The sequence below is a fragment of the Manis pentadactyla genome, chromosome 4, assembly GCF_030020395.1.
Source record: "Manis pentadactyla isolate mManPen7 chromosome 4, mManPen7.hap1, whole genome shotgun sequence".
Lineage (NCBI taxonomy): Eukaryota > Metazoa > Chordata > Mammalia > Pholidota > Manidae > Manis > Manis pentadactyla.
In genome coordinates, this window is record NC_080022.1 from 141024213 (window position 1) to 141046168 (window position 21956).

The window sequence follows — 21956 nt, forward strand, 5'->3', positions numbered from 1 at the left end:
CAATAAATGCTGGTTGAATGCATGAACAAAGAACCGATTGACTCGGAGCCAGGACTGCATCTCAAGTCTACATTTATGACACAGACACAGAATAATGTGCAAATCTGGAAGAGTTATTAAAACTCTGTAAGCTTAGTTCTCTGGGGCACATTGGGACGCCAAACACCAGTTACACGGCGAAACGCGTCTGCTATGCTTCCGCAGAGGCAGCCTAAGATCCGGGAGGCGGGGCTTGCGTTCGAAGCCTTCCGCCTATGAACCCGCCCCCTCCGACTAGATATGAAACTAATTGGTGAGCTCTCTAATCCGTCAGAGTACATCGGCGCCTATTGGGCAGACTGCTGAACGCGGGCTGCGCACTTCCCTGCGGTGGGAACGCAGAGCGGACGTAAGCTTGTCGCCATTGCGCTGCGAAGAAAACGGGCGTCTTTGTGAGGGTCTGTAGGGATGCGTGGTGGACTTTAAGGACCGGGCTGCAGGAAGGCTGGTGCAGTCGGGCTGAGCGGTTAGGGGTTTTGGGCTTTGCAGGACTGGGCGTACTCTGAGCAGGGCAGGATGGCAGGCCGGAGGTCTCGACACTTTGGTGAGCCTGGGCCTGTTGCTTGTTAATTGTTTTTCTTCCGTCGCCCTCCAGAATCTCCGGGTATGGCCGGAGTATTTCCTTACCGAGGGCCGGGCAACCCGGTGCCCGGCCCTCTCGCCCCGCTGCCGGACTATATGTCGGAGGAGAAGCTGCAGGAGAAAGGTGAAGAGCGCGTGCGGGCGCGGCGCCTGCGGGCGGGAGACGTGAGGGGGCGGGTGTGCGCGGGCGCGCAGCGGGTGTGCTCCTTTTCCTCTTTCGGCAAGTGTCAAAACTTGAGGAGTCTGTTCACTTATTAGCCCCATTTATTTTTTCGTCTGGTCAAGACTTTAAAAACGTTTGTTATTTGCAGGCACTGATCCAAGCAGTGGGAATACAAGATCAGTGAAAACAGAAACCTTTCCATTATGGTGTTTAAGTTGTTAGGAGGGAGATAGTAAAAAAAAAAGTAAGAATCTGTAACCAGGTCAGTCAGTCAAAAAAGCTATGAAGGAAAAAATAACGCAGAGTGAGATGACAGGAGGATTGGCCAGGAGTGCTCTGCTCTGTGCCCATTCCTTCCTCATACATCCTGATCCAAGCTTACTCCAGAGCAAGAAGTGGGCATGACGGGGCTGTGGGTGTGCAGTCCTTTACTAAGGTGTCTTTATAGCCCGGAAATGGCAGCAATTGCAGGCCAAGCGCTATGCCGAAAAGCGGAAGTTTGGATTTGTGGATGCTCAGAAGGAAGACATGCCCCCAGAACATGTCAGAAAAATCATTCGGGACCATGGAGATATGACCAACAGGAAGTTTCGCCATGACAAAAGGGTCTACTTAGGGTAAGGAACATCTGGAATCGTTTCATTCAGAGTTTGGCCTCTTCCCCTTTTCCCTGTCCCATAGGTTGCAGTCCTGGATAGCTGCTCTGTTACTGAGGCAGGAATCTTCTATGACAGCCCATCTTGATGGTTAGAAGAGATGGGAAAAAGACACTAGGATTCTATGATAATTTCCAGATCGAAAGTTCCACTTACGTTCATTGCTGCCTTAATTTTTCTTCTTGATCTGGGACTGGAGTTTCTGGAGTTTTAACTTGTCCTGCTGATGCTATAAGATGTCCCTATCTTTGAATTAGTTGAAGCCCAGAGCAGGACACTGAGTTTGTGTTGCTTCAGTGAGCAGAATTCTGAGGTTCAGCATATTTAACTCCTGAGGCCTCTGTACTCCTATTTATCTATGGCCCCAAGCTGACTGAGGACAGGTACAATGCCTTAACAAACCTTTTTTTCCAAATGTCAGCTACTTGATGAACCGGTCTAAGACAGCCTTGGGGGTTTTACTTAAATAGCAAAAAAAAAAATATATATATATATATATGTAATATATAAAGTAAGTATATCTGTCTATATGTATAGTATATATATATTTATTTTGAGAACATTACTAGGGATATAGCAGTGAACTGGAAATAATGACCTTTCTGGAGCTTGCAGTCTAGTGGCATGACAAATGGTTACAGTAAAGAAGTATGGTGAATACTATATTGCTATTATTTATGGGAAGTTAAAAAGAAAATAGAACATGTGGTAGCCTAAAAGCTCTCTTTAGAGGGTCAGCTGTTGATTTATAGGAACTGATACTCAGTGTCTTAGGACTATGAAGTTTTTAAGAAGCATGGGGGAGGCAGAGTTCCTAGCCGTGGAAGGCCTGTGTGCTAGGTTTGGGAGTTTGGACTATAGGGTGGGGTTGTCTGTGGAATGTACTGTGATACCATGTGGCTTCTCTGCATGTCACAGGTAGCAGAATGCCCTTCTCGTCATTCTAATCCTCTTGTCTTCTGATGTTGCAGTGCCCTCAAGTACATGCCCCACGCAGTCCTCAAACTCTTGGAGAACATGCCTATGCCTTGGGAGCAGATTCGAGATGTGCCTGTGCTATACCACATCACTGGAGCCATTTCCTTTGTCAATGAGATTCCCTGGGTCATTGAACCCGTCTACATTTCCCAGTGGGGGTGAGAAGGACTGGAATATGGTCTCTGTGTGGTGGTTGGGGGGCAGTGGATGGAAACTTGTGTGACATTGTTGGTTTCCAGGTCAATGTGGATTATGATGCGCCGAGAAAAGAGAGACAGAAGGCATTTCAAGAGGATGCGTTTCCCCCCTTTTGATGATGAGGAGCCGCCTTTGGACTATGCTGACAACATCCTAGATGTTGAGCCACTGGAGGCCATTCAGCTAGAGCTGGACCCTGAGGAGGATGCTCCTGTGTTGGACTGGTTTTATGACCATCAGCCACTGAGGGATAGCCGGAAGTGAGTGATGATTGGAATTACCATTCCTGTGACAGTTTCAGAAGTCTTAGGCATCCTGGGAGAGCAATAGGTAGTATGGCTTGGTGAGCTAGTACACCTGCTTGACTTGGGTCTCTTTTTTTCCCTAGGTATGTGAATGGCTCCACATACCAGCGCTGGCAGTTCACACTGCCCATGATGTCCACTCTCTACCGCCTTGCCAATCAGCTCCTGACAGACCTGGTAGATGATAATTACTTCTATCTGTTTGATTTGAAGGCCTTCTTTACCTCCAAGGCACTCAATATGGCCATTCCTGGAGGCCCCAAATTTGAACCCCTTGTTCGAGACATCAACCTACAGTAAGTTGGAGAGAGTAGGAGATTTAGGCACCTTGGGTTGAATAAAATCTAATCTTGATCCTTAAGGTTGCATTGTAGTTTCTACAACTAGGAGAACAAGTCTGCTCATCCTTGATTTTGTACCTTAGGGATGAAGACTGGAATGAATTCAATGATATTAATAAGATCATCATTCGGCAGCCTATCCGCACTGAATACAAGATTGCGTTTCCTTACTTGTACAACAACCTTCCACACCATGTCCACCTCACCTGGTGAGAGCTAGAACACAGTTGGCGGGGAGGAGAAGGCTGGCATTTAGGTTGGGCCAGAGCAGGAGAACCATGGCTGACTCTTCTTTGATTTTAGGTACCACACTCCTAATGTTGTGTTCATCAAAACTGAGGATCCTGATTTGCCAGCCTTCTACTTTGATCCTTTGATCAACCCAATTTCCCATAGGCACTCTGTCAAGGTGAGAAGGGACATTTGACTTCAGCGCTTCCAAGAGAAATTTCCTGATGGTGACTAGAAAGCGTTACTAGATAAAAATTTAGGTAGAGGAAGACATGTTTTCCATCGTGTTAAGTGCTTCCCTTGAGCTATAAGCTAATTTGGGAATTGAGCACTTGGTTCAAACCAGGTTATTGATTGGTATAATCTAGGTTTCTGTGATCATCCATTTGGGCTTGCTGTTACTCCTTTGGGACCTCATAGTCTATTCTGGTCTGTTCCCATAGTGCTTTTCTGCTGCTTAAATCATTTTATTAAGGTATAGTTTACATACCATGCAATTCACCCATTTAAAGTATATAATTCAGTCGTCGGTTTTTTACTTTATTCATGGATTTTTCAGCTATCACCACAGGCAATTCTAGAATATTTTTTCATCACCCTTAAAAAGAAACCTTGTACCTGTTAGCAGTTACTTTACATTTTCCCAAAGTCTCCCCTGCCTAGGAAAACTGCTACAGTCTGTTTTGTGTCTATAGATTTGCCTATTCTGGACACTTCATATAAATAGAATCATACTTGATATGTATGTGATCTTTTCTGACTGACTTCTTACACTTGAAATAATGTTTTTGATGTTGATCTATATTCCATTGTGTTCTTAACATGAGCACATCTTGCTCAAGCCGTTTTTGGAGCTTGGGCAAGAGGTGATTGCAATGGTTACCTCTTACTGGGGCTCCTTTGGGAGGCCTTTGGTGGTGAGCCAGTTGGGGTGTGAGGAGTGATCCTTGCTTTCCTGGTTGGCCCTGGCTAGTTCTTTGCTCCCTAGGCCTCCTCTGCCCTGGCCCTTTAGGGCTTCTCTTGTGAGGCAGCCCAGCTTCTATGGCAGATGCAGCCACTGCTTGGCCCCGGAGAGTTTCCCTCTCTTCCCAGTTCTCTGCCTAGATGAGCGGGAGCTGAACCCTTGGGGGTTCTTCTTTCAGAGCCAAGAGCCATTGCCGGACGATGACGAAGAGTTTGAGCTCCCAGAGTTTGTGGAGCCCTTCCTGAAGGACACACCCCTCTACACAGACAATACAGCAAACGGCATTGCCCTGCTGTGGGCTCCACGGCCCTTCAACCTGCGCTCTGGTCGCACTCGCCGGGCTCTAGACATCCCCCTTGTCAAGAACTGGTAAGACTTCTCCCTGGGGGGATGATAGTAGATGTATAGAAAAAAGACTCCCATCTGAGTAGGCACACAGCCTATATCAGAGTGGCTTGAAGGAGACATGAGCCAAGCTCTGGTGGGTATGTTTTCCCAGGTATAGGGAGCATTGTCCTGCTGGGCAGCCCGTGAAAGTGCGGGTCTCCTACCAGAAGCTGCTTAAGTACTACGTGCTGAATGCGCTGAAGCACCGGCCCCCTAAAGCCCAAAAGAAGAGGTAAGGTGCCTGAGGGCCCATGCTCAGACTTCCTTTGTTCCAAAGATTATCAGGAAGCTAACTTTCAACCCTTCTCATTCCCACCCCAGGTATCTGTTCCGCTCCTTCAAAGCCACCAAATTCTTTCAGTCTACAAAACTGGACTGGGTGGAAGTGGGGCTACAGGTTTGCCGCCAGGGCTACAACATGCTCAACCTTCTCATTCACCGTAAAAACCTCAACTATCTGCACTTGGATTACAATTTTAACCTCAAGCCTGTCAAGACGCTCACCACCAAGGTACCTGCACTGGACCTTAAGGGTATCCTGGGCTTGAGGACTGGCTGGTTTTGCTCTTGCCTTTAGGTATACATGCAGTCAGGAACATTGCTAATGAATGTTTTTCTGTCTTGGCATTTTGTCCAGGAAAGAAAGAAATCTCGTTTTGGGAATGCTTTCCATCTGTGTCGAGAAGTCCTGCGTTTAACTAAGCTGGTGGTGGATAGTCATGTGCAGTATCGATTGGGCAATGTGGATGCCTTCCAGGTGAGGCTGTGTATGCCCAGTCCCTGCCCCAGATGGGGAAGGTGGGTGAATCCTGGGTGGACTGTGGCGCTAGTTCTAGCTTAAAACAATTGACGGCAATTGTGTTACAGCTGGCAGATGGGTTGCAGTATATCTTTGCCCATGTGGGGCAGCTGACGGGCATGTACCGGTACAAGTACAAGCTGATGAGGCAGATTCGCATGTGCAAGGACCTGAAGCATCTCATCTATTACCGCTTCAACACGGTGGGACCCTGCCCTCATATGCTCACTGTTTCTGATACACTTTTAATTTTTACATCTAGTCAGGGCTCCTCCCAGGGATGTATTTGGAGAGAGGCTCTGAGTGTGTCATTGCTGATTTCTCCTAGTAAATCTCAACACTCTCCCCAAAAGCCACCTTTAGGTCTAAAGAGGGAATCTCAGTACTGGTTTCTGCTTTAAAATTTCTGACTTAAAAAAAATTTTCATTCACTCCATTTTAGATGTTGAGATCCCAGAGTTTTTCCTTTTTTCCTTTCATTGCCATCCATGGTGCTCTTCCTGCCCCGTCTCTGCCCACTTCTCTGTTGTTATCTAAAGGAATTGCTAATTTGTATCCTTGGTTTCTGCTTGGCATCATAGGGCCCCGTGGGAAAGGGTCCTGGCTGTGGCTTCTGGGCTGCTGGCTGGAGGGTCTGGCTGTTCTTCATGCGGGGTATCACCCCTTTGTTGGAGAGGTGGCTGGGCAACCTTCTGGCCCGGCAGTTTGAAGGTTAGTGGTTTACTCTTTTATCTCCCCTTATCATGTCAAGGTAGGTCATGTGTGTTGTGTTCAGTCCCCTTGCCCTTCTTTGAGGCTCTTGGGAGTCCCTTCCTATTGGTTTGCCTGGAAGTCCCATTTGCCCATGAGCCTGTCCTAACATTCTGTTTCTTGGGCCTCTTGCTGGAGCATTGAGGATATGGTGCTTTTTTTGCAGGATAGAAGTTCCTCTAAAGTATGGTTGTGAATATCTTAGCAGGTTTGTCTTTTTGCATATATTGGGCACATGGACACGTTATGCCCACTGATTTCAGTGTGATTGGTTAGTGAGGGGGACACGAGGGGAGAGACTTTTTTAATCACTTTCATTTCTAGGCCGACACTCGAAGGGAGTGGCAAAAACCGTAACAAAGCAGCGAGTGGAGTCGCATTTTGACCTTGAGCTTCGGGCAGCTGTGATGCATGACATTCTGGACATGATGCCTGAGGGGATCAAACAGAACAAGGCCCGGACGATCCTGCAGCACCTCAGTGAAGCCTGGCGCTGCTGGAAGGCCAACATTCCCTGGAAGGTGGGTGTCTCTCACTCTGAGGAGGCATAGAACTCAACTTCCTGGGGTTAGGATTACCACTCCCAGACTCCGTTACAGGGTCATGTGTCACCCATAACTTTCTCATCATGCCTTTTGCCCTTTCAGGTCCCTGGGCTGCCAACACCCATAGAAAATATGATCCTTCGATATGTGAAGGCTAAGGCTGACTGGTGGACCAACACTGCCCACTATAACCGAGAACGGATCCGCCGTGGGGCTACTGTGGACAAGACTGTTTGCAAAAAGAACCTGGGCCGCCTCACTCGGCTCTACTTGAAGGCAGAACAGGAGAGGCAACACAACTACCTGAAGGTTGGGCAGCGGGGCTGGGCTGGGTGTGGGAGGTGGGCAGGAGTGTGGGCTGTCGTTGGGACCATGCCTTATTCCTGGAGGGATTGGGCTATAGTGGGAGGCTAATTGTCATGGCTGCCTGGCAGGATGGGCCTTACATCACAGCAGAGGAAGCAGTGGCTGTGTATACCACCACGGTGCATTGGCTGGAAAGCCGGAGGTTCTCCCCCATCCCATTCCCCCCGCTGTCCTACAAGCATGACACCAAGTTGCTCATCTTGGCTTTGGAGCGGCTCAAGGAAGCTTACAGGTGAGGAGCAGAGTAGGTAACTTCCTGTGGGAAGATGACAGCTGGGGGGGCATAGCGTCATTGCCAGGAGTCCGAGGGCAGAAGGTTTAGCCTCTGTCCTTCTTGGGTTTGGCTCCCTCTTGGTTTTTCCATTCACCTTTCCTGTTGCCTTGTCAGTGTGAAGTCTCGCTTAAACCAGTCTCAGAGGGAGGAGCTAGGTCTGATCGAACAAGCCTATGACAACCCCCACGAGGCACTGTCCCGCATCAAGCGTCACCTCCTCACACAGAGAGCCTTTAAAGAAGTGAGTGAGATGCCCCCCCAAGTTTTCTTTGGCTCTGCTGTTTGCTTGTGGCGCTCATGGTGACAGGTTGCCTCAGGTGATCTGCGGATTGCTGTGAGCCAGCTTCTCTGTCCCACAGGTAGGCATTGAGTTCATGGATCTCTATAGCCACCTGGTGCCAGTGTATGATGTAGAGCCACTGGAGAAGATAACCGATGCTTACCTGGACCAGTACCTGTGGTATGAAGCTGACAAGCGCCGCCTTTTCCCACCTTGGATCAAGCCTGCTGACACAGAACCACCCCCTCTGCTTGTGTACAAGTGGTGCCAAGGTAAAACTTCCCTTGGATTGCTCCTGATGAAAGAGGTGGATTGAGTTCTACATCAGAATTCTCATCCAGGTGGTAATATTTACTGTTGTTGACATGGTACCTGCATGTTGCAGGGAAGTAGTGTTGATGTTAACCTGAGCAAAGCTAACTCTCCCAGAGATCCAGATGAATGAAAGGAGTGGTAGTGCCTGCATCGTGGAGCGCGATAGCTTCTGTAGGCACTACCCGGAGGGAATTTCTAACCACCTGGATTCCTGTCTTGCCTACTCCTCAGGCATCAATAACCTACAGGATGTGTGGGAGACAAGTGAGGGTGAGTGCAATGTCATGCTGGAATCACGCTTTGAGAAGATGTATGAAAAGATCGACTTGACCCTGCTTAATAGGTTGCTGCGACTCATTGTAGACCACAACATAGCTGACTACATGACAGCCAAGAACAACGTCGTCATCAACTATAAGGTGTGTCTTGGGGACAGGGTAGCAAAGAATTTGTGGGGGTTGGGAGAGTTTGGCCCCCTGAATTAGAATTTGTTGAGGGGAGAACGTAAGAGGATAGGACCTGGAGAAGCTTGAGATGTGGCTGTGGCATAAGAGTTGTTAAGAGTTAAGTCTCTCTTCTAGGACATGAACCACACGAATTCATACGGTATCATCAGAGGCCTGCAGTTTGCCTCATTCATCGTGCAGTACTATGGCCTGGTGATGGATTTGCTTGTGTTGGGACTGCACCGGGCCAGTGAGATGGCTGGGCCCCCTCAGATGCCAAATGACTTTCTCAGTTTCCAGGACATAGCCACGGAGGCTGCCCACCCCATCCGTCTCTTCTGCAGATACATTGATCGCATCCACATTTTCTTCAGGTGAGTGCTTGCCTGGCTTCTTAGCCTTACGGGCATTGAGGCCTATGCCTGTGTCTGGCCTGGTAAGGTGGCCATTTTGCCTTAGTTGACCTGCTGCTGGGTGAAGGCTCTAAAATGGAGTGAAATCTGAGGGACATGGGGGTCAGGGGTGGGTTGTGGAGCTGTGAGTTTCATGGCTTTCCAGTGCATTTGGGCCTCAGCAGTACCTTGCCTGGTGTAGGTTCACAGCTGATGAGGCTCGGGACCTGATCCAGCGTTACCTGACAGAACACCCTGACCCCAACAATGAGAACATCGTTGGCTATAACAATAAGAAGTGCTGGCCCCGAGATGCCCGCATGCGCCTCATGAAGCATGATGTTAACTTGTGAGTATAAGTTGGGGCTGCGGGGGTTGGAAGGACATCAGCCTGAGGCATCCAGAGAACAATTAGAGGGATTTATGAGGTTGTGTCCTGGGTGAGATATCACCAGTCCAGCTTTTGAAGGGAAGTTTTGCCAGGGGACTGATTGACCCTGTGTTCTCTGTGGGCAGGGGTCGGGCAGTGTTCTGGGACATCAAGAACCGTCTGCCACGGTCTGTGACTACAGTTCAGTGGGAGAATAGCTTCGTGTCTGTGTACAGTAAGGACAACCCCAACCTGCTATTCAACATGTGTGGCTTTGAGTGCCGCATCCTGCCTAAATGCCGTACCAGCTATGAGGAGTTCACCCACAAGGATGGGGTCTGGAACCTACAGAATGAGGTACAGCCCGGAAAGGGGGTAAGAGTAGCATTGCCACACTGTACCTCCGAGGAGAATGGGGTTGAGTAGCAGCAGGACACCGTATCAGTCCGCCTTGTTGGGCGGGCAGGGCTTAGTGGTGGTCAGAGGTAGTCCTTGGTCCTGTGGCAGTACTGGGGGGAGACAAATTAACCTTGACCCTGTGGTTTAGGTTACTAAGGAACGGACAGCTCAGTGTTTCCTGCGTGTGGACGATGAGTCAATGCAGCGCTTCCACAATCGTGTGCGTCAAATTCTGATGGCCTCTGGCTCTACCACCTTCACCAAGGTATGCAAGGCAGTCAGCCCCATCTCTCTCAGGTCCATCTCACATCCCTTTAACTCTTCCCTGGTTTGCTGTCCTTTCTTCCCAGCTTTCCTCAGTATACCAGTCTTCTCCATGCTTTGTGGTACAGCAACATAGAGTGTCAAATCAGTGCAGCTAGTTTCTGAGAACTCCCTGGAGGAATTCTGCGGCCTACTCCAGTGTGGTTGTGCTGACTGTAAGTTAAGGCCAGAGTAGAAGTTGGATTCTGTGTTAGGTGGTTCACATCTTTGGGGAAGGTGGATTTAGAGGAACAGGATGGGAGATCAGGTGTGGGGAGTACTGCTGAAGTCCAGATAAAAATGATGAGAGTGGTGAAAGTAGAGGTAAGGAGGGGAACAGATTTTAAAGTAGTTAGCAGGTAAAATCAGCAGAGCTTCATTTTGGAGGGATGCCAGAGGGAAAGGAAGAAGAAATAAAAAACATTCAGTTTTTGGCATGCATGACTAGCTCTTGGTACCACCAAGTGGAAGACTTCAAGAAGAAAGGCAGGCTTAGGAGGGAAGTTAAGTGAATGTAGTTTAGAATGTAAAAAGGTTGAGGTTCCTGAGAACATTCAGATGGAGGTGTCCAGCAGGTGTTTAATTGTATCATGTTTCTTCAATTCCAAGATAAATGTGTGTGTGGATTTATTTTTTTTCCCCTTAGTGGTTCTTCTTAAATTGGTGCTCTCTTAGATTTGGTGAAAAATACTATGAGTTTGAAGCTCCAGGGAAAGGAATGATATGAGAAAGTAAGAGCAGTAGAGAAAGTAAGACATCCTGTAGGATGTCCAGGTGGAGATTCCATGCAGTCTGAAGCTTGGAGAGAAGATGGCTGGGTTGAAGATGTAGATTTAGGAGTCCGCACAAAGGAGGTGGTTGAAAGCTCAAGAGTGAGCTGGATTATCCAGGGAGTGTAAGGAGTGAGAAGAGCCCAGGGATGAGTTTGGAACTATAGTGAAAGCTGAGCAGCAATATGGCCAGACTGGGACAGTGTCAGGTCATGGGAGCCAAGGCTGTCAGGAATTGGGGTGAACACTTAACAGTGTCAGTTGCCTAAGTGTGTTTCAGTTAGATAAGGCCTGAAAAATGTCCATTGGATTTGACAGTCAGGACGTCATTGGTGACCTTAGCAAGAGATGTTTCAGAAATAGCCAGAATAGAAGTCAGATTGCAGTGGTCAAGTCTTTATGGGAAGTAAGGGAGTGGAGACAGCGAGGACTGTGTATTTTCCAGAGCTGGAGTAAGAGGAGGAAGGACATTAGATGCCACCTAGAAGGAGATAGAAATGAAGCCAGGTATTTTTATTTTTTTTTTATTTTAATTTTTTTGTAGATAATTATTTTTTATTGAAGGGTAGTTGACACACAATATTACATTACTTTCAGGTGTACAACACAGTGATTCAACATTTACATACATGATAATTCTAGCTACCAGCTATCACCATACCAAGTTGTTACAATATTTTGACTATATTCCTTATGCTATACATTACATCCCGGTTACTCATTTATTTTACAATTGGAAGTGTGCACTTTTTTTTTTTTTTTTGTGAGGGCATCTCTCATATTTATTGATCAAATGGTTGTTAACAACAATAAAATTCTGTATAGGGGAGTCAATGCTCAATGCACAATCATTAATCCACCCCAAGCCTAATTTTCGTCAGTCTCCAATCTTCTGAAGCATAACAAACAAGTTCTTACATGGAGAACAAATTCTTACATAATGAATAAGTTACATGGTGAACAGTACAAGGGCAGCCATCACAGAAACTTTCGGTTTTGCTCATGCATTATGAACTATAAACAGTTCAAATATGAATACTCATTTGATTTTTATACTTGATTTATATGTGGATACCACATTTGTCTCTTTATTATTATTATTTTTAATAAGATGCTGAAGTGGTAGGTAGATACAAGATAAAGGTAGAAAACATAGTTTAGTGTTGTAAGAGAGCAAATGTAGATGATCAGGTGTGTGCCTATAGGCTAAGTATTAATCCAAGCTAGACAAGGGCAATAAAACATCCACGTATGCAGAAGATTTCTCTCAGAACAGGGGGGGTGAGGTTCTAAGCCTCACCTCTGTTGATCCCCAATTTCTCACCTGATGGCCCCCCTGCGACTGTGCCTGTCTTAGGTTGTTCCTCCCTTGAGGAATCTTACCCGTCTCTGGCTAACCAGTTATCTGCCGGAGCCATACAGGGAAATGTAAAGTTGGTAAGTGAGAGAGAAGCCTTATTGTTTGAAAAGGTTAGCTTTTTACTTCTTTCCATATTTATGCCCTGTGGCTTCTATGCCCAGCATTTGTCTTGAGGTATCTTTACCACTTGGAAGAATTATGCTACTCAGTAAGTTTGATATGAGGCACGAATTCTATTTAAGGGTTGTAATTAGGAAGGAAGAAGAAAAGCTATAGAAGTAGCAGGTGGAGGAAAACATGGGAAGATTGATTATTTCTTTGACATATCTTCTTGTAGAGTAACTTCAGCATGTACAGGTTTTAAACTACTAATTAAATTGCGCACACACATTAACATAATAGGAGTATAGTTACATAACCAAAGCATACCTGTAATTACCAGCCATCTCCAGTGAAACCAAGAAAACCAGTTAGGCACCTTAGGCATTTGTGAAAACTTATCTATGATATGGTGGATATTGTCCAACTGAACTTGAACAGTCTGAGAGAAATCAGACAAATTAAAACAACCCATTCCTGGGGAATGTTCACATCCCATATGTTCTTTTAACAGTAAATAGTCTGTAGTTGTAAGATTTTGGAGCGCTACAGTTTGCACTTCTCCTAATTCTTGGTTGAGTTCCAACAGTATAGATCTAGTCAAATTTGTTGTTTTACTGTATGCACAGGCCAGCTTAGATATCTCCTCCTTCATTCCCATGGCAAGTCCAGGAACTGGTGGGATGAGTGCATCTACAGCTGTAGCAGTGCGTGGATCTTTGTTGGGGTTTTTTGATGATCATCTTCTGGCATGAGTCTTCCAGAGAGTGCTGATGTTGGAAGTTCTTTTTCACATCGTATCTTAGTTGATTTTCGGGGTAGCCCAATTAGGCTTTGATCTTCTGTATAAACACAAACAGGCCCTTTGCCTACACTTTTATATGCCCTTTATACCCTTGTGTAGAACTAATTGGAGGTCACCACACAGGAACTGCCTTTTATTTTCTTTTTTTTGGTGTCATTAATCTACACTTACATGATGAATATTATGTTTACTAGGCTCTCCCCTATACCAGGTCTCCCCTATAAACCCCTTTACAGTCACTGTCCATCAGCATAGCAAAATGTTGTAGAATCACTACTTGCCTTCTCTGTGTTGTACAGCCCTCCCCTTTCTCCCACCCCCCCATGTATGCTAATCTTAATACCCCCTTCTTCTCCCCCCCCCTTATCCCTCCCCATCCACCCATCCTCCCCAGTCCCTTTCCCTTTGGTACCTGTTAGTCCATTCTTGAGTTCTGTGATTCTGCTGCTGTTTTGTTCCTTCAGTTTTTCCTTTGTACTTATATTTCACAGATGAGTGAAATCATTTGGTATTTCTCTTTCTCTGCTTGGCTTGTTTCACTGAGCATAATACCCTCCAGCTCCATCCATGTTGCTGCAAATGGTAGGATTTGCCCTTTTCTTATGGCTGAGTAGTATTCCATTGTGTATATGTACCACATCTTCTTTATCCATTCATCTATCGATGGACATTTAGGTTGCTTCCAATTCTTGGCTATTGTAAATAGTGCTGCAATAAACATAGGGGTGCATTGGTCTTTCTCAAACTTGATTGCTGCATTCTTAGGGTAAATTCCTAGGAGTGCAATTCCTGGGTCAAATGGTAAGTCTGTTTTGAGCATTTTGATGTACCTCCAGACTGCTTTCCACAATGGTAGAACTAATTTACATTCCCACCAGCAGTGTAGGAGGGTTCCCCTTTCTCCACAGCCTCGCCAACATTTGTTGTTGTTTGTCTTTTGGATGGCAGCCATCCTTACTGGTGTGAGGTGATACCTCATTGTAGTTTTAATTTGCATTTCTCTGATAATTAGCGATGTGGAGCATCTTTTCATGTGTCTGTTGGCCATCTGTATTTCTTTTTTGGAGAACCGTCTGTTCAGTTCCTCTGCCCATTTTTTAATTGGGTTATTTGTTTTTTGTTTGTTGAGGCGTGTGAGCTCTTTATATATTCTGGATGTCAAGCCTTTATCGGATGTGTCATTTTCAAATATATTCTCCCATACTGTAGGGTTCCTTTTTCTTCTATTGATGGTGTCTTTTGCTGTACAGAAGCTTTTCAGCTTAATATAGTCCCACTTGTTCATTTTTGCTGTTGTTTTCCTTGCCCGGGGAGATATGTTCAAGAAGAGGTCACTCATGTTTATGTCTAAGAGGTTTTTGCCTATGTTTTCTTCCAAGAGTTTAATGGTTTCATGACTTACATTCAGGTCTTTGATCCATTTTGAGTTTACTTTTGTATATGGGGTTAGACAATGGTCCAGTTTCATTCTCCTACATGTAGCTGTCCAATTTTGCCAGCACCATCTGTTGAAGAGACTGTCATTTCGCCATTGTATGTCCATGGCTCCTTTATCAAATATTAATTGACCATATATGTCTGGGTTAATGTCTGGATTCTCTAGTCTGTTCCATTGGTCTGTGGCTCTGTTCTTGTGCCAGTACCAAATTGTCTTGATTACTATGGCTTTATAGTAGAGCTTGAAGTTGGGGAGTGAGATCCCCCCTACTTTATTCTTCTTTCTCAGGATTGCTTTGGCTATTTGGGGTCTTTGGTGTTTCCATATGAATTTTTGAATTATTTGTTCCAGTTCATTGAAGAATGTTGCTGGTAGTTCCATTGGGATTGCATCAAATCTGTATATTGCTTTGGGCAGGATGGCCATTGTGACGATATTAATTCTTCCTAACCAGGAGCATGGGATGAGTGTCCATCTGTTAGTGTCCCCTTTAATTTCTCTTAAGAGTGACTTGTAGTTTTCTGAGTATAAGTCTTTCACTTCTTTGGTTAGATTTATTCCTAGGTATTTTATTTTTTTTGATGCAATTGTGAATGGAGTTGTTTTCCTGATTTCTCTTTCTGTTGGTTCATTGTTAGTGTATAGGAAAGCCACAGATTTCTGTGTGTTGATTTTGTATCCTGCAACTTTGCTGTATTCCGATATCAGTTCTAGTAGTTTTGGGGTGGAATCTTTAGGGTTTTTTATGTACAGTATCATGTCATCTGCAAATAGTGACAGTTTAACTTCTTCTTTACCAATCTGGATTCCTTGTATTTTTTTGTTTTGTCTGATTGCCGTGGCTAGGACCTGCCAGGTATTTTTAAATGGGAGTGACCTGAGTTATGTTTAAATATAGAAGGAGCCAGTGGCAGTTTAGAGTGTGGTAGACAGGTGTGGTAAGTGATGGAACAGTGTTCCAGAGGAGTTGAGTGGGGGTAGAGTGGAGGGGTGAGCAGAGGGAAACATCCCTGAACCTGATAGGAAGGTCTGGATAGATGTGAACACAGAAAAGTTTAGTGGGATGTTATATAACAAATCTCAAGTTTTTTCAGCTTTCCCTGGGCTGGAGTGAGGGGCATGGGGTGTTGGACTTGAGCACAGTGGTTAGGGAATGATATGATTGTGTACTCTGGATGGGTTTCAAGAAAATGAAGATAATTGCTGCTCAGTGATTGGATTGAAAAAGTGGATAGGTTATCGTGGTGATTTAGGATTGAGGTTTTGCCAGAGGGCTGTTGTGGAGTTGTAAGGAATTGGATGCGGGAAATCAGCATGCTGGCCTCATCAGGATCCTGGATTCTGGGAGGGGAGAAAAGGAAGAGGCCAATGGCCTTGGGGAAAAGACTAGGAAACAAGAGTAGATGTGCGAGAGTTTAGGGCCTGAGTAATGGAGAACTATCAGGGTTTAGGAAGGTTCAGTTCACTATACTGGTTAGAAGCACAGATTCGGGGGGCCAAACTGTGTTTGGTTCACAGCTCTCTGCATTACTAGTTGGGAACTTGGCCAAAGTCATCCACTTGGGGCCTCGGTTCCCTCATCTGTAAAATGGGGATATTGCTATATTACCTAGCTCCAAAGGGCTTTTGTGAGAATTAAATAATGCATATAGTAAGCTTTATTACTTGATGAATTGCTTAATAAATTTTTGGTCTCAGAGGGATCAGAGATTATGATCAGATGATAGAATATTGGAATTTGTTTCCTGAGGGTTAAGGTAAAGCAGTTATTTTTTATTTTTTTTAATAAAGTATCATTGATACACAATCTTACAATTGGTTTCAAACGTTACAACACAATGGTTTAACAGTTACCCATATCATTAAATCCTCACCCACTGTAGTGCAGTTACTATCTATCAGCGTAGAAAGATGTTACAGAATCACTGAGCATGTTCTCCATTATCCCCTGCCCCTCCCCTCCCCCCAGCCCCTCCTCCATAATAACCACTAGTCACCTCTCAGTATCTGAGTCTACTGCTGTTTTGAAGGTAAAGCTGTTCTTGTAATAACATTTCTTGGTCTTCCAAGGTTGACTGGACCTTATGGCCCTGTTCTTGTCCTCTAAGATTGTCCTTCTCCTTGTACTCTTATCACTAGTGCCCACCACTTCACGTGCTCCCCCGGTTCTTGCTTTAGGTAATGCAGTGCACTAGCCCAAGCTTGGAGGCAGGACCCTTCTCTTCAGTCCTAGTTGTAACTGAAACAAGGCTAGAACATTTAAACAAGACTTTGATGAGCAGGTTCTGTAAACTGAATTTGCCTCCTTTTTGAAGACTTAAAGGCATAATATGTGTAAAGTTCTTAACCGCGGCACCTAGAACATACAAGTCACTATTGTTTTCCTCCTTGCCTTCCTCCATCTTCAGGAACTTCTGTTCTTAAAGGAACATGGTACTCCTTGGGAATCCATACTTGGTCCCCTCCAGGTTAAAGCACTGATAACTGCAGCAGAACTTGTGTGCTGTGATACGAACCATGCAACTGGCAATTCCAAGAACCAGATAGTCAGAACTTATTAAAACTCAGGCGTGTGTTTGCCTTTACCCCCAGATTTAGTCCATTCTGGCCCCTGGCCCACTGTGCTGCAGGTGTGCTGCCTTGGTTGTTTCATCGTGAACACAAGCCAGATGCTCATTGTAACATTTGTGATTTTTGGTTCAGGCTGTTAACCTCAAACTCCACAGTCCCTTCATCCTGCCTGCCTAAGTACTACTGTTTGCTCAAGGCAATATCTGTAACTTCAGCTAATGTGATCTTTCACTTCAGTAATTGTCCAGAAAACATTCCTCACTTAGTCATGATTATGTCATTTGGCATTTTTGGTTTGCTTTCTTTTTTCATTGATCTATTTGAAGAGCCCGCTTTAGTTTCATTGAGTTGCTTTTTTTCTTTTTCATTGATTTCTGCTCTTACAGTTCTTTCCTTTGCTTACTTTGGGTTTAATTTGCTCTTAGTTTTCTAGTTTGTTAAGGTAAAGGTTAGATGATCAGTTTTGAACCTTTCAGTGCTGTAGATAATGCTGTAAATTTTTTCCCTCTGACCACTGCTTTAGCTGCTTCCCTCAAATTCTGATAGGCTGTTCTCATTTTCATTCCATTAAAAATATTTTCTAATTTCCCTTGCAAGTTCTTGTTTTCACTCATAGGTTATTTATGCTTCTTAGAAATAGGCTCTTTAATTTTCAAGATTTTGAAGACTTTTCCAGGTATTTTTCTGCCGTTAGTTTCTAGTTTAATTTCATTATGGTCAGAAAACACTCTGTATGATCTTACTTTTTTCAAATATTTTAAGACTTGTATGATCTACCATTTATAGTCTGTCATGGTGACTGTCTCATGTGAACTTGAAAAGAATTTGTATTCTGCTGCTGTTGGGTAGTGGTTTATAAACATCAGTAAGGTCCCATCTGTTGTGTTCAAGTCTTCCTGTATTTTTTTACTTTTCTGTCTACTTCTATTAATTACTCAGAGAGAGGAGTGTTGAAAATCTCCAGTTTTTCAACTGTTGTGGATTTATTAATTTTCCCACTTAGGTCCATCCCTTCCCTTTTTTTCTTCAGAGACACTGTTCCGCTAACTTTATTAAAGATTATAGCCAAGATTATAGCATAAAGAAAGCCACATGACATTTTTCAAGAAAATTCTGTATTTTTTGAGCATGGAAGAATGTCTGAAATTCAGGCTGCTCTGGTATCTTTAAAATATTTAGTTGAAGTCTGGTAAACATAATGTTACTCATATAATTGCAGATTAATGGTACCAAAGTATATAAATAAAGAAATAAAAAGAATGCAGCAGCCCAGCTTAAAAAGAAAAAAATTTAGTTGAAACAAAATTACCTATGTAACTATTAGATTGTGATTGTTTAAAAAGGCAAATAGTCAAGACATTTTGTTGAACAGACCCTAATTGGCTCACAGATGAAAACCAACAAGGAGTCATCCAGGATATTAGCAAGTTTAGGGGAGGGAGAGCCATTGCCTTGATACCAAATGCAAATTAACTAACCTTTTGTCTGAGGAGCATGGATCTGTGTCTGGGTGATGGCCGAGGAGTGGAATGCTGTATCATGTTCCTGAAGAGACAGCTGGAATTAGAAATGGGCTCTGCAGCTATCAAACACACAGACACTTCTATAGATACAGGCAACTCCATTGATAGTCCCAAAAGGAATATGTATTGGTCATGCGCTTCATTTATTTTGGAGCTCTCTTATTTGGTACATAATATATTTAGGATTATTATGTTGTCTTAATGAATTGACTCCTTTATTATTATAAAATGTCCTTCTTTATTCTTGGTAATATTCTGTGCTCAGAAGTCTATATTTTGTTACCAATAGTGCTGCTCAAGCTTTGTTTTGTGTTTACATGGACATCTTTTTACATCTTTTGACTTCTAACCTGTCTTTATAAAGTTAATTTCTTGTAGACAGCACGTAGTTGGATCTCTTCTTAAAAATTTTTTGAAAGTTTGACAGTCTTTGCCTTACAGACAGTCTAAATATTATTATGAGTTTAATATAACAGTATAGTTAGGTTTAAATTTTTTTTTTTTTTTTTTTTTAGGTTTAAATTTGTTATCTTGTTTTTTATTTATCTGCTTTTCTTCCTCTTTTCCTGCTTTCTTTTGGATTAGTAGTTTTTATTATTTTAATTTATTTCCACCCTGCCTATTAGCTACATTTTTTTTTGTTATCATTAATCTACAATTACATGAGGAACATTATGTTTACTAGACTCCCCCCTTCACCAAGTCCCCCCCACATACCCCATTAGTCACTGTCCATCAGTGTAGTAAGATGCTGTAAAATCACTACTTGTCTTCTCTATGTTGCACAGCCCTCCCCATGCCCCCCCACATTATACATGCTAATCATAATACCCCCTTTCTTCTTCCCCCCCTTCTCCCTCCCTCCCCATCCACCCCCGCAATCCCTTTCCCTTTGGTAACTATTAGTCCTTTCTTGGGTTCTGTGATTCTGCTGCTGTTTTGTTCCTTCAGTTTTTCCTTTGTTCTTATATTCCATATATGAGTAAAATCATTTGGTACTTGTCTTTCTCCACCTGGCTTATTTCACTGAGCATAATACCCTCTAGCTCCATCCATGTGGTTGCAAATGGTAGGATTTGTTTTCTTATGGCTGAATAATATTCCATTGTATATATGTACCACATCTTCTTTATCCATTCATCTACTGATGGACACTTAGGTTGCTTCTATTTCTTGGCTATTGTAAATAGTGCTGTAGTAAACATAGGGGTGCATCTGTCTTTTTCAAATTGGGCTGCTGCATTCTTATGGTAAATTCCTAGAAGTGGGATTCCTGGGTCAAATGGTATTTGTTTTGAGCATTTTGAGGAACCTCCATACTGCTTTCCACAATGATTGAGCTAATTTACATTCCCACCAGCAGTGTAGGAGGGTTCCCCTTTCTCCACAACCTCGCCAACATTTGTTGTTGTTTGTCTTTTGGATGGTGGTCATCCTTACTGGTGTGAGGTTATATCTCATTGTGGTTTTAATTTGCATTTCTCTGATGACTAGCAATGTGGAGCATCTTTTCATGTGTCTGTTGGCCATCTGAATTTCTTCTTTGGAGAACTGTCTGTTCAGCTCCTCCGCCCATTTTTTAATTGGATTGTTCGCTTTTTGTTTGTTGAGGTGCGTGAGCTCTTTATATATTTTGGATGTCAACCCTTTATCAGATCTGTCATTTATGAATATATTTTCCCATACTGTAGGATACCTTTTTGTTCTATTGATGGTGTCCTTTGCTGTACAGAAGCTTTTCAGCTTGATATAGTCCCACTTGTTTATTTTTACTTTTGTTTCCCTTGCCCGGGGAGATAATGTTCATGAAGAAGTCGCTCATGTTTATGTCCAAGAGATTTTTGCCTATGTTTTTTCTAAGAGTTTTATGGTTTCATGGCTTACATTCAGGTCTTTGATCCATTTTGAATTTACTTTTGTGTATGGGGTTAGACAATGATCCAGTTTCATTCTCTTACATGTAGCTGTCCAGTTTTGCCAACACCAGCTGTTGAAGAGGCTGTCATTTCCCCAGTGTATGTCCATGGCTCCTTTATCATATGTTAATACAGTTTTTTTTAGTTGGTTGCTCTAGGATTTATAGTATACATCTCTGATTTATCACAGTCTTCTGTGGCCATTAGTCTACTACTGATATTATTTCATATATAGTATGAGAACCTTACAACAGTATACTTCCATTTGCATTTTTTTGTAGTATTTTTGTCATATGTTTTAATTGTACCTGTATTATAAACATAATACTTAATAATTTTGCTTTGTAAAAAGCTTATGTCTTTTATAGAAATTGTAAAATGAGCAAAAATGTCTTTACATCTTACATACTTACTATTTCTATTGTTCTTCATTACTTTGTATAGATCCAAATTTCTATCTGCTATTATTTTCCTTTTGTTTGAAGAATTTCCTTTTATATTTCTTTTAGTAAAGGTCTACTGGCAATGAATATACTCTGCTTTTGTTTGTTTGGAAAAGTATTTATTTTGTCTTTGTTTCTCTTAACATAAACCATTATATTCTTCCTGCAGTTTCATGTTATTAATCCCATCAGTGTATTTTTTTATTTCAGATATTGTAACTTTTATCTCGAGTTTCCATTTGGATCTTTAACATCTTTGTCTCTCCTCATTTTGTTTTTCTTCATATACTTTTGCATAATTGTAAGATTTTTAATGACTGTTTTAAGGTCCTTGTTCACTAATTCCATTGTGTTTGTGGGTCTGTTTCTGTTGATAGATTTTTTTTCTGGGTATGGGTAATTTATTCCTACTTTGCACAGTAAATTTTGATTGAATGCTAGAAATAGAAAATTTTATATTGTTGATTTTTATGGATGTTGTTATATTCCTTTAAAGGCTTTTGGGTTGTATTCTAGTATGCAGTTCATTAACTCGCGGATTAATTTGATCCTTCTGGGGCTTGCTTTTAAGCTTGGTTATGGCAAATCCAGAGCACCTTTCATTCTGTGGCTGGTTTACCTCCACTACTATGTTGATACCTTTCTGGGAACTCTACCCAGTTATCATGCATTACAAGGTATCTCTGCTTGGGCTAATGGGGACACAAACTGTTGCCAACCTTATATGAGCTTGTGAGACTTGTTCAACTTACTCATCTCTGGTGATTCTTTCTCTGACCTCAGAGTTTTACCACATACAAATTGGTACTCAGCCAAAAACTTGAGAGGATCCCTTCATGGATCTCCAGAGATCTCTTTCTGTGTGTCTTCCTTCTCTCTAGTACTTCTGTCCCACAGATTCTAGATGTGTTGGGCCTCCCAAACTCTAGTCCTTTCTCTTCAATTCAG

The 21956-nt window shown here is 43.2% G+C and overlaps 1 protein-coding gene across 1 annotated transcript in view; it reads left to right on the plus strand.

The window, feature by feature from the left end:
- The first annotated feature begins 322 nt into the window (after positions 1–322).
- PRPF8 (pre-mRNA processing factor 8) overlaps positions 323–21956 on the plus strand; it is a 32288-nt gene continuing 10654 nt past the window's right edge. The window contains exons 1-24 of the mRNA XM_036906190.2: positions 323–437; positions 635–745; positions 1233–1401; positions 2412–2576; positions 2658–2876; positions 3005–3217; positions 3346–3471; positions 3566–3671; positions 4636–4826; positions 4957–5076; positions 5166–5355; positions 5482–5601; positions 5712–5846; positions 6225–6354; positions 6718–6914; positions 7041–7247; positions 7373–7536; positions 7693–7819; positions 7938–8130; positions 8405–8592; positions 8755–8993; positions 9214–9360; positions 9528–9738; positions 9929–10045. Coding sequence (XP_036762085.1) covers positions 646–745; positions 1233–1401; positions 2412–2576; positions 2658–2876; positions 3005–3217; positions 3346–3471; positions 3566–3671; positions 4636–4826; positions 4957–5076; positions 5166–5355; positions 5482–5601; positions 5712–5846; positions 6225–6354; positions 6718–6914; positions 7041–7247; positions 7373–7536; positions 7693–7819; positions 7938–8130; positions 8405–8592; positions 8755–8993; positions 9214–9360; positions 9528–9738; positions 9929–10045 — 3774 coding nt within the window. The 5' untranslated portion in view covers positions 323–437; positions 635–645. The remainder of the gene's footprint in view (positions 438–634; positions 746–1232; positions 1402–2411; positions 2577–2657; positions 2877–3004; positions 3218–3345; positions 3472–3565; positions 3672–4635; positions 4827–4956; positions 5077–5165; positions 5356–5481; positions 5602–5711; positions 5847–6224; positions 6355–6717; positions 6915–7040; positions 7248–7372; positions 7537–7692; positions 7820–7937; positions 8131–8404; positions 8593–8754; positions 8994–9213; positions 9361–9527; positions 9739–9928; positions 10046–21956) is intronic.